The following is an 11,614-nucleotide window of genomic DNA, read 5'->3' on the forward strand; positions in this document are numbered from 1 at the left end:
TTATGCAGAAGACAACAAGGTAGTTGGGTGACATACCCACAAGGTACAAATGAGGTAACCGGATGCTTAATGACTCTTAAACAGGACAGAGGAAATGAAAATGTAAAGACTGGCAGGAACTGGGCAATAAAATAACTGAGACAGAGTCAGCCCTATCTAAGGTCAGCTATAGTCTTAGAAGCCAGGTGTGAGAACTTTTCACTCCTAGGGCAAGGGCTTTCACACCCAAGTCATGGTTCTAACTAGGGAGTTCCGTTCTAGCTAACCATCTCATGAATAATGCAATACTCTAAAACCACAGCTGGATCTACTTCCTAAACCATTGTAAATTCCTGTATAGGTGTAACTCAGCTATAATTCTAAATATCTATTCTGGTTTCTCCTACGGTCAGAAACTTCTTTCTTCCTTAGTGATGGTAGATTCCTGTGAAGGGCAGTGACCTAACTTTTACTCAAAGAGATAGTGTAATACCAGGGGCAATACTGAATTCCAAGCCCAAGGTCTTGCTAAGGACGAACTAGGACTGTTGGAACACTGGCGGACGGCTTTAGCTATGTCAGAATTCAATCTTAAAAGGCACTTATGATAGGAAAATAAATGAAAGAGAGCACGTGGATCCATACACTAGACTAACGCGGGAATGGAACGTGGGAATGAAAAATTACTGTATGGGTAGGGAGCGCTAGACTCCAGGAGGAGAGCTTCCTTGAAACTCTTTTGCCTCATGAGTGACTTTTAAGCCTCTCGGCTTGTCCAGTTGACTCGACCAGAGAGCGTAGCACCTTGTTATAACCAAGTCCACTGAAAGCACAGAAAGGAAAGCTACAGCTAGGTGTGGTATCACACGCCTTTAATCCCAGCACTCTGGAGGCAGAGGGAGGCTTGGTCTATATGTAGGTAGCTCAGGCCAGCCAGAGTCACATATGGAGAACCTGCTGGTGCAGGGCATGAGTCCTGGCACGCTAAGTCCATTCCCTCCTTGTGTCTTTGGGGAGATGATATGATCTTCTGCTTCTGTTAACCAGCAGAAGGTGGGATTAGGCAGTGCATGGGTGGTTATTATTATTACTCCATATATGTGTGTATATAGTCAGGCTTTGCATGCCTAGTGAATGACGAATAGCAACAGGGTGAGAACCATTGTTGTAGTTGTGTGCTAGGCTTAACTGAAGCAGAAGGAGAAAGCTAAAGATCCAAGGTGCACCTCACAGCCAGGGTGCAAACCACCCTTCCCTTGCCTGGAACATTCTTGGTCAAAAAGATACATTTGAGAGAAAAGCAAGGTGCCACATATTGTACCTCGGAATCCTAGGCTGCTGGCATGCCATTCCCTTTACCAACCCAAGTTTTCTTCCAGTCCAGCCTGATCCCGGAGGCAGCTGTCAGCCAGTCAGGGGCTTGTGTGACAGGGGCTGAATGTGCCAGCGGCTGGGGATGGTCTGCTGGATCTAATTGAGGTTTTTTTTTTTTTTTTCTAATTTTTTTCCCTTTTTATTTGGTTTCTCCTCCTCTTCTTCCTCCTTTCTTTGACAAGATCTTACCATACGGTCCAGGCTGGCCTGTAACTGATTATGTCACCCAGGCCAACGTCACACTCATGGCGACCCCTCTGCCTTGGCTGCTCAGATTGCTGAGGTTACAGCACGCATGCACAGCTGGCCAGATCTGAGGTTTTCTAGTACTCCCTGAAAATTCAGAGAAGAGACAAGCTAGAGATCTTGTGTGATGACGGGGGTCACATCCGAGACTGCTCTAGAAGAATGCAGGCTATACGGGTTGGGTATGCTTGGCAGAACCCTTAGACTATGGTCCCTTCCCTCCTCCCTCACCCTGATCTCATTTCTTTTTGGTATTCTTATGCTACAGAGGTTGGAGAGAGGGGAGGAAAAACTCAGCTAGAGCCAATCCTCGCTCTGTGGGAGAATGTGAAGGGCGGGATGTTGTGTCTGTGAATGTACGCGGTGGAAAGGGGAACTAAGTAAACACTGCATAGTGGGGAGCCAGCAGGAATGGGATATGAGCCCCAGAGCTGCCTGTGCCCCGAGGCAGGCCAAGTGAGGGTAATCAGGACTCCTTGGCTTGAGTCTGGAAATCTTGTCACAGCTTTGGTTTGTCTCCTGAAGAATAAAGTGAAAATAAAGCCTGCCCTGCCCAGCTGGTAGTGTCATCCTGAGGACTAGGTGAGAGAGCATCCTTCTTTGCCAAGCCTCCCACAAACACTCACTGTCACCATCATGGAATTGTGGGCGCGGTTGAGATGCCAGTGGGCTCAGAAGAGAAGTGGAGAACCTAGTGGCAAAGATGACGCAGCGTTCAGTCAGCTCTGTGGAGCAGTTCCCGCTTCCATCTCAGCCAGGCATGGGGCAGCTAGGGATACAGCTAGGGATACAGCTAGGGATACAGCTAGGGATACAGCTAGGGATGAGGATGGGTAACAGGGATGCTCACCATTAACTCACTGCTTGGCAGAGTGCATGTTAGAAAGCCAGCCATAGTGTGGACTGCTGCTTATGTGCAGGGGCTGGCTTCCTGGGTTCAGTCCCTAGCACTGTTTGAGCCTCACTTTGAACTTCTGAGATAAGCCATTTGACTCTTGCAGCCTAATTTCTTGGGGAGGGGAAGGGGAGAGAGTGTTATGGGGTAATAGCAACTACTACCGAATCATTCTAACAGTGTTATGAGCAAACATAAATAATGTGTTCACTTAGCACATTGCTTTACACATAAGTCAGGGCTTAAATGTTAATTGATGGTGTAGTGACCTTAGGCAAATACAGTGTAATATCAATGACAGTATTACAGTAGTGTTACTGTGGAATGGCAGTGTAGAATTGATAGGATCATCAGTACCCTGATAGAGTCAGAGACCCTAACTGTCTAACTGTGGATGTGGTTTGCTTCTCAGGCTTCCTGACAGTGTCACTTTTGAAGAAGGGGCCCTGATTGAACCTCTCTCTGTGGGGATCTATGCCTGCCGTCGAGGTTCAGTTTCCCTGGGGAACAAGGTCCTTGTGTGTGGCGCTGGTAAGAAGCAGAGGGCTCATGGCTGTGGATTCACTGGACAGGAATGTGGGGATCCCTCCCTTCCCTCATTCCTTCTCCAAGAGCTGGGTTTGATGCTAGATGCTTTCTGGGAAGGAGAGAGGGTTAGCTAGTCTAGTTCAGTGATCAGCACTGGGCTAAACAAAGGAAATGTCCTAGGGGATGTGTTGGCACGCATCTGCATCTCAGCACCTGGAGGCTGAGGAAGAAGAATTTCTGTGTACCCAGGCCAGTCTGAGCTACCCAGTGAGACCCTATCTCAAAAAGGCCAAAGAAATGAATAAACGTCTCTGGGCATGGTAGCAACAAACATTGGATTTCACAGGGAATATAACTTTATCATTTTAGCAATAAATAAATCTTGCAATAAATTTTGAACCCTTGATATAAGGTAGGGAAATATTTGCAGTAGTAAAGGGAAGAACTTGGAAGTCACACAAGAGAAATGACAGGCTTGCCCCTCTGCAAAGGAAGTAGGTAGGCCCTGGTCACAGGAGGGAGTCAGACACTGACCAGGGCTCTGTTCCCACTCTGTCTTCTTCCATTTCTTGCTTCTGGCTATTTGGAACAAACCCCAGAGGCCTCAGACCAAATAATTCTGGGTTTTTAATTGCTGGTAACCCAGACAACACATGCACACGTATGCACGTACATGCATCCATGTGAATGTACACACACACACACACACACACACACACACACACACACACACACACAGAAGTTCATTCACAGCCCATTATTCATGAGCGTGAGGCAGCCACTGTTAATATTTTTGGTACCGAATCAGTTAGCTTTAGTTCTGTAGTTTTTGTTTCTAAGTGTTTTGCTTTGTTTTTAGCAGTCTAGCTGGGTAATCGATTTGCTTTCAGTTCATGATGCTCCTGCATCAGCTGCCTAGCCAGCACAGAAATTCTCCTTCCCTGGCAAGGCTTCCCATGTGGCTTAAGACTTTTAAAAATAGAGTCTTGCTAATGTAGCTTAGGCTACCCTTGAACTTACAATCTTGCCTCAGCCTCCTGGTGGCTGGGATTACAGAGTTTAGGCCACAGAGGCCTATGCTCCCTTAAGCAAAAAAAGAAAACTCTCTGGGCTCAGCTGGTAAAGGTAACTACCACTAAATCTGATGCTTAACTCAATTCTGGGCACCCACACGAAGAAAGAACCAAGTTCTGCAAATTGTCTTCTGACCGCCACGTGTGCCATGATACATGAACATGCTTGCACATGTGTACACGTATGTAGACACTGTGAATAAATGCAACAAGAAAACCGTGATTCTGTAGATATTTTTAAGTCAATAGCTGTAAAGTTATTGCATAATAATCTCTAAGACATTTTAGTCTCTCAGACATTTTTGGTGTTCCTAGTGTTTTGCTTTCTAGGGGAAATACACAAAGTTGTTTTCATGGGGTGATGTACAAAAACCAAACTCAGAAAGTATTCCTTATTGCCTCGTGTGGAGCTTTGTCTTATGTTAAAACCACAGTGCTATCTAGCAAGCAAATACCAAGGTAGTGGGTGGGTCAACCCAGGGACCCACCTCAAGGAAGAGGAAAATGTGACTCACTCTGGGGAGGGGGTGGTATGTTCTCCTGAAATCCGGGTCAGGGAAACACAACTAGACCTTCTGGAGCCTCGTCTCTGGTGCTTTTCAATTCTCTCCAGCAGTGCCTAAGAGAAAGGAAACTATTTCTAACTCTTTTTTTTTGTTTGTTTTGTTTTTTGAGACAGGGTTTCTCTGTATAGCCCTGGCTGTCCTGGAACTCACTTTGTAGACCAGGCTGGCCTTGAACTCAGAAATCCGCCTGCCTCTGCCTATTTCTAACTCTTAAGAGTGAGGAGTGGACCAGAATTTACTGCTAGGAAAATGTTTTAGCAAGAGAACAATCCTTCATTTGTGCACATCTGTGTTCATGAAGAGCTGTAAAAATCTTAGCGTGTGCCAGGCAATTGCATAGACACTAGCAACACATGCACAAATGCACACGTGCACATGCACAAAATATAGTCTCTGTCTAGGGCTCAGGCAGGGAAAAGTTGCTGCTGTTGTTAACACACACACTTCTCTGTTCTCTGCTTTGTCTAGGGCCAGTTGGGATGGTCACTTTGCTTGTGGCCAAAGCAATGGGAGCTGCTCAAGTTGTGGTGACTGGTAAGATGTGTTTCTTTTCTTTTTTTCTTTTTCTTTCTTTCTTCCTCTTGTTCCTCCTCCTCTTCTTCTTTTGGTTTCTTTGTATAGCCCTGGCTATCCCTTGAACTTGATCTGTAGACCAGGCTGACCTTGAATTAGAGATCGGTCTACCTCTGCCTTCTGAGCACTGGGATTAAAGGCATGGCTACCACATCTGGTGGTAAGAAGGTTTTCTTCTGTTTGAGAGGGAAACAGCTGGCCTCGTTCTCTGCTCTTGCTTAGAAAGGAAATGCCTTACTTCACGTTTCAGAAGACAAGAGTCTAAGATTAAGCCATCTTATTAGTTTGGTCTCTCATGAAGGCCCCATGGTAGATGGCACTATAATGACAGGAGCATGTGTTGAAAACAGGACACCAGACAGATCCAGACCCTGTCACTCTCAGAAGAACAGGTCCCTTTCCTGGGCAGTGGCCCACTGCACAGGTCCCTGCTCTTAAAGGTTTTACTCCCGCAGATCTCCGTGCTGCAGAGCAAACCTCGTGTGAACCTTTAAGGGAGAAACCACAGCATGCGCTGAAGTGCAGGTGTCTAAAAGAGCTTCTGCCCGCTGTCTCCTGGGTTCTAGAACTGAAAAGCCTGCCCAGGACTGACCAACTCAGGGCTCAGAAGTAGTGGCTTTTGTGAAAGGAGAAGGTAGCTGTTGTAGAGAGGAAAATGTGGTCACTCACTCTACCCTCTTAATGCTAAGAGGAGGTCCATGCTTGATCTCTCTGACTGCTCTTAGAAGGCAAAAATGGTGCATGTATGCGTGTGTATGTGTGTGTGCGCAGCTATGTAGGACTGTTGTGTGTATGAGGCTGGGTAGAGGTGTTTGTGTATGTAAATAGTGTCTATTAATGTGTGAACATGTGAAGCACATAGTAGGCAGTGTGTAGGGGTGGGGTGTGTTAAGCTCGGCAGCTTCACCCCTGCACTGAAGATTGCTGCATTAGGACTTTTCCGTCCATCTTCATTTCTTCCTAGTCGGTTACCGCGGTTCTCCATTTGAAATAACTTGTGCTTCCTTTAGACCTATCCGCTTCTCGGTTGACCAAAGCCAAGGAAGTTGGAGCAGACTTTACCATCCAGGTTGGCAAAGAGACCCCTCAGGAAATTGCCAGTAAGGTGGAAAGCCTGCTGGGAAGCAAGCCGGAGGTTACCATTGAGTGCACAGGAGCCGAGTCCTCCGTCCAGACGGGCATCTATGTGAGTGAGCGGAGGGCAGCTCGCCAGTGTGCAGCTTAGGGGTGGAGGTGGTGTAGATAGGAAGGGGTCAGCAGGGGGGATATTCTACCATCAAGCCCCGCCAGGCTGCTGTCCAACCTCCAAGCTGAATCAGCCAACCCCTCTGCACTCCATTTCCCTACCTTTTGCGTGCACTTACGTTGAGTCCTCATTGAGTCCTAATGGGGTTCAAATGTGAAAAGCAGACACCCATGCCCCTTCAGGATGGGGCTGCTGTGAGTGTCGCACAAGTATTTGGGAAGCCGAGTCATCAACAGGATAAACGGAACTGTGCCTTAGTAGTGTGGGAAATGCCTGTATTGTTTTATTGAGGAAAACTAGTCTTTGAGTCACTGATACAAAGCCACAGTTAATAATTCAGTCACAAAGGTGAGATGAATTTTTCAAGGCCGAAGTTGGTAACTGAGGTTCTGTCTTCTAGAAGTAGGAGCAGATAAGCTGCTCGTGCCTGATTTACCCCTCAAGGTCTCACCCCACTAGTAACTTATGGGAAACAGAGGGAGTTGGGGTGGGGGAAGGTGTGGCTGTGACAGAGCAAAGTACAAGGAAAGGAGGAAAAACCGAGCCTTCCCGGATATCAGCCCTCTCTGGCACTGTGAGTGCAATGCCTCTGCGCCTCAGTAAGTCCTGAAATCAGGTTTCCATGGGAAGAGTCCTGGAGGCTGCTTCCAGGTCCTCAGGTTCTAAGTGTCTGGAGTCAGGACCAAGCCCTGGTTGGCCCTACTGCCTAAGCTTTACTCACCGAGGGGAAGGAGCGGAGAAGCAGCTGTGGCTGGGAGGAGCACCTGCTGCTACCTTGAGGACCCCACTGGACCATGAGCTTCCACTTGGCTTCTGAGTCATTGATGCATGGGGCACTTTGCAGCACATGAGGAATTCAGGGAGGCTGACACCTAGCTGTGACACGCCACCTCTAGCTGTATAACTCAAATAACATTGTTGTGTCTCTTTTCTACCAAGATGCTTAGTGTCACAGAGGTAACAGGAAGGATAACATGAACAGGTGTTCTGTCTTCCAAGTTTCTTCTAGAGTCAATAAACCCTCTGCTCCACCTTCATAGACAATGGTCTCCACATGGGACCTCAGGATGATGAGTCTACTCTCAGGTGTACTCTCTCCGTACCTCCTGGGTACCAGGCTTTGTTTTAGACACATTGCCAGTTATGGCAGCAAGGAAGTTGTATGTACCATCTGCAGGTGACTAGCAGGCCAGTGATGCCACACCACAGAGGGGTAGTGAGACTTAATGCATGTGGCTGTCCTTCCTCTTCCACCCTGATACCTGAGGACAGATGTCACCTTCCATAGTTGATACTGCAGGCCAGTTGCCAGGCAACCCGAGGATGGCATAGAGGTGAACGTGATCTGAGGTACTCCCCAGGCATGACTCATGTCCTCCTGATATGGTTATGGAGCCTTCACGCAGAAGGTACGGCCACCCCTCCAATGAGTGCAGCAGGCAGGAGCACCAAATACGGACCTACTACCGCCTTCCTGCCTGGGAGTTGACTGTTGTGGACGTAGATGCCCTTGGTTGGGCATCAACCACACCCACAGTGGGCTGGTAATCTGAGCATTCATTGGCCTGTGGCTAGCATACTGTTGGCCCTTGCTACTTGGAACAGCCAGCAGGCTCTTCCTCATTGTCTAGGAGGGCAATTCCCAAGTGGGGAAACCATTTTCCTGGAAAAGTCAATCTAGAATTTTCTGTGACTCAGCTCATAGCTTTAACCCATCACTGATCCCCAATAGGGACAGTGGTGTTTTTCCTTTGCACATATATTCCTGAGTGGTTTGTAAGGATTTCTGCACTTTAATGAAAACAGAAGACAGCCAAATGTTGAGTGCACATACACACTGTGTTATTCATGAGGAACTATGTTCAGGGTCGTGCTGCTCAGAGTCACCTCTCTCATCTGGGCACCGCAGGCCTCTCCCCATGACATTTCTTCAGCCTCCCTCAGAAGGGCTGGCTGTGCGCACTCCTGTAGCTCTTCTTCTGTAGCCTTCAAAACGGTCTAAGAGCTGCTGCCATGTCTGAGTGGCTTGTCCATTTTCCTGTGGCAGGGACCACAGCATGCGTGGGGCCAGCACTATTCCAGGGCATCCATGGAGGTTTTCTTCCTCCTCCCACATGTTTCAAGGACAGAGTGATTCTCTGGAGTTTAATTTCATGATCTTAGCAGGCACTGGATCACCAGATAAAAATTTAGGGAAGACAAAAATCCATTATGCCCAGTGCCTTTGAGGTGAAAGAGAAAATAGTTCCTGTCAGGCTTCATGGATGAAGCTGTTTTTAAACCATGGATTTCAATAGCCTGTTTGTGTAGTGGTATGAATAAAGCTGTTGGGCCACAGGATTCAGTCGCCTGCTTTGTGTGACGGCTGCAGTTTTCTCCCTACTAATGAGCTCAGAGTAGTTCTCTATTTTCATTTTTATTTTCTTGAGATATGGGGGGGGGGTCTCAATTATATAGCCCTTATTATTGACTTGCCCTCACTCTGTAGCCCACACTGGTCTTGAATTCTGGCAGCCCAGTGCATCAGCCTCCTTGGTGCTGAGTCTGGCACTGAGCCCACCCAATAACTGACTGTTCCTAGAGTCTCTTCTCCATAAGCCACCCTTACATTTCTGGATCTTCAAAAGATGGTTTTTATCTGCTGCTCAGTTGGGTTTGGGTGGTGTGCTGAAGTGTAGTTAGTTTGCCAGTGTAACAGGAACCACTTGTTATACTAGTCTGGGCTGGACCTCCTGTATATCCCAAGTTTTCCTGTCCTTATTCCTTCCTTAGGCCACTCACTCTGGTGGGACCTTGGTGATTGTGGGAATGGGCGCCGAGATGGTCAATTTACCCCTGGTGCACGCAGCCATTCGGGAAGTGGATATCAAAGGCGTGTTTCGATACTGCAACACGTGAGTATGTTTAGGGTGATCGAAGGTGACCATGCCCAAGACAGGTCCCATGTAGCCTCTGAGACCAGGAGTCTGTGCATATTTATTCATGAGGGCCATTCCCTGACCACATAGGGCTGTTAAGAGAGAGCATGTACTTCCTCAGAGGGAGGAACAAACAGGGAGGGGACTTGGATTGTCCACTCATCATCACCCGAGGCCTTCCTCCTCTTCATTTCCTTAAGACTTGTTTTCTCCTCTTTAAAGCGAATAAGGGATATGACTTGGGGGAGAATTGCTCCTCTCCCACCTCACACATGCTCTACTCTGGAGCACAGGTTTCAGTGATGATGCCTCTTGCTCCATGCCCTCAGCAGAGTGCCCTCTTTACATTCCACTCTGCCATGCCAGGTTGCTACCTGGTGCAAACAGGTTATCTTGGATTTGTCCCAGGCTACCTCCCTGATGCTTAATTGTCTTTTTGTATTGGTATCTACAGTCTAACTTAGGTCTTCATGCCAAAGAACTTGTAGGCTTTATATGGCACACGTCTGTCCTGGGATGAGAAGCTGGAAACATGAATGGGGTGACTGAAAATAGTCTCCATACCCTCAGACTGCAGCCCACAAGGCTCCTGTCAGAAGCACTGAATTAGAAATAAATATGGTTGAGCAGTTTCTGAGCTTAGTACTTTGGGGGGGGCTGACTCTTTTCCTGAAGGTTGTTAATGGAATGTTTGTGATCTCTTACAGGTGGCCGATGGCAATTTCCATGCTTGCATCGAAGACGTTGAATGTAAAGCCCTTAGTTACCCACAGATTCCCCCTGGAGAAGGCAGTTGAAGCCTTTGAAACAGCCAAAAAGGGAGTGGGGCTGAAAGTTATGATCAAGTGTGACCCCAATGACCAAAACCCCTAGATGTGAATTGATCTATGCCCTCAGCCCACTCTCTCAGCATCCGAGAGCTAAATGGCTAGAAGGGGAGGCCGTAAATGCAGAACTTTCTTTTGAATGGTAAAAATAATAAACTCATAAGCGGAGAGCCTAAGAGGAGTGGGCATGCCTTAAGGACAGAAGTAGGGACACCTTGAGGGACCTTGTAGCCAGAATGAGATGCTTATACTAAGGAAAGTCTAGCACAGAGAGTCTGGCAGATAGGTCCTGGGAACGCCTTTTCTCTAGTACCTTCCTTGGGTGAGGAGACACGCATGCCTTTGTGTGTTCTACTGTGATTGCCAGAGAGTGGGGCTGACTTATGAAGAAATGGATTCATTAACATGGAAGTGGCCCCAGGGCTGAACTTTTGGTCAGCTGTTCAGAGCACAATGTTTCTCTAGTTAAGTGTCATTTATTTGAGGAGAATAAAAGGAACTTGTCTGGACCCAGACAAGGAACTGATCTGGAAGAATAAGATAAATCCCAGATGAGGTACCCTAGCTTACATTCCCCAGATGTGGAAAGTATAAGGGCACTCGGCTCTGCCCAAAGACTACCTCTGTCTCAGCTACTAAGAATTCTGTCCTTACATTTGCAAAGTGGAGGCCCACCTTCCCAACACTGCTCATTCATGAGCAGGAGCAGTATTGGTTGCTAGGCAACCAGATTTTTTTTTTCCCAACCAAAGATCTTAAATCCTGCCTAGAGGGCCACAGGAGGGCTTGCCCCACTCAGAGGATTAGACTCCTCTCCCAGAGTCACTCACAGGCAATTATTTCCCATTCCACTCAGTTCTGGCTACCAGAAGATGCTCCCCTCTCAGCTGGGTGAGGCTGCTGATATCTGTCGGATGGGTATCACAGCGTAATTTCATCATAGGGCTTTTCTTTATAAGATTTGGGTCCAAATCACACCCTTTGTGATCTTAAGATAATCAAGAAATGCACAGTAACTGATGTAACTTGGGCTGCAGTCTGTAATCCACCTCTTCAGCTATAAGTAGGGGACATGTTAAAAAAAAAAAAAAAAAAAAAAAGACTCTGCTGGAGAAGATCATGGCCCAGACCTGAGCTTTCTCAAACTGCTTCGCATAATAAACTGTTGATGGTGTCCGACTCCGTATGTGGTTTGTGCCTGTTTAAGGAGTAGACTTAAATGGCCACAAGGAAGAATAACAAAGCTTTAAGCAGGGGACATATTTTCCATACTAAACGTAATCTTACAAACTGCTAGAAACAAACATGGCAGAGCATCTTACAGGTGGAGGGAGTAATTCAGGCAAAGCACGGTGCTTTTCTTCCCTGCAAGAGGCAGGCTCAGGAGGT

At 47.2% G+C, this 11,614-nt stretch overlaps 1 protein-coding gene across 1 annotated transcript in view; it reads left to right on the plus strand.

The window, feature by feature from the left end:
• Positions 1–11,402, plus strand: part of Sord (sorbitol dehydrogenase) — a 30,499-nt gene extending 19,097 nt beyond the window's left edge. Inside the window, exons 5-9 of the mRNA NM_146126.4 lie at positions 2,907–3,025; positions 5,130–5,195; positions 6,245–6,420; positions 9,253–9,374; positions 10,106–11,402. Coding sequence (NP_666238.1) covers positions 2,907–3,025; positions 5,130–5,195; positions 6,245–6,420; positions 9,253–9,374; positions 10,106–10,271 — 649 coding nt within the window. The 3' untranslated portion in view covers positions 10,272–11,402. The remainder of the gene's footprint in view (positions 1–2,906; positions 3,026–5,129; positions 5,196–6,244; positions 6,421–9,252; positions 9,375–10,105) is intronic.
• Positions 11,403–11,614: the final 212 nt, after the last annotated feature.

This window comes from Mus musculus, chromosome 2 (assembly GCF_000001635.26).
Source record: "Mus musculus strain C57BL/6J chromosome 2, GRCm38.p6 C57BL/6J".
Taxonomy (NCBI): Eukaryota; Metazoa; Chordata; class Mammalia; order Rodentia; family Muridae; genus Mus; species Mus musculus.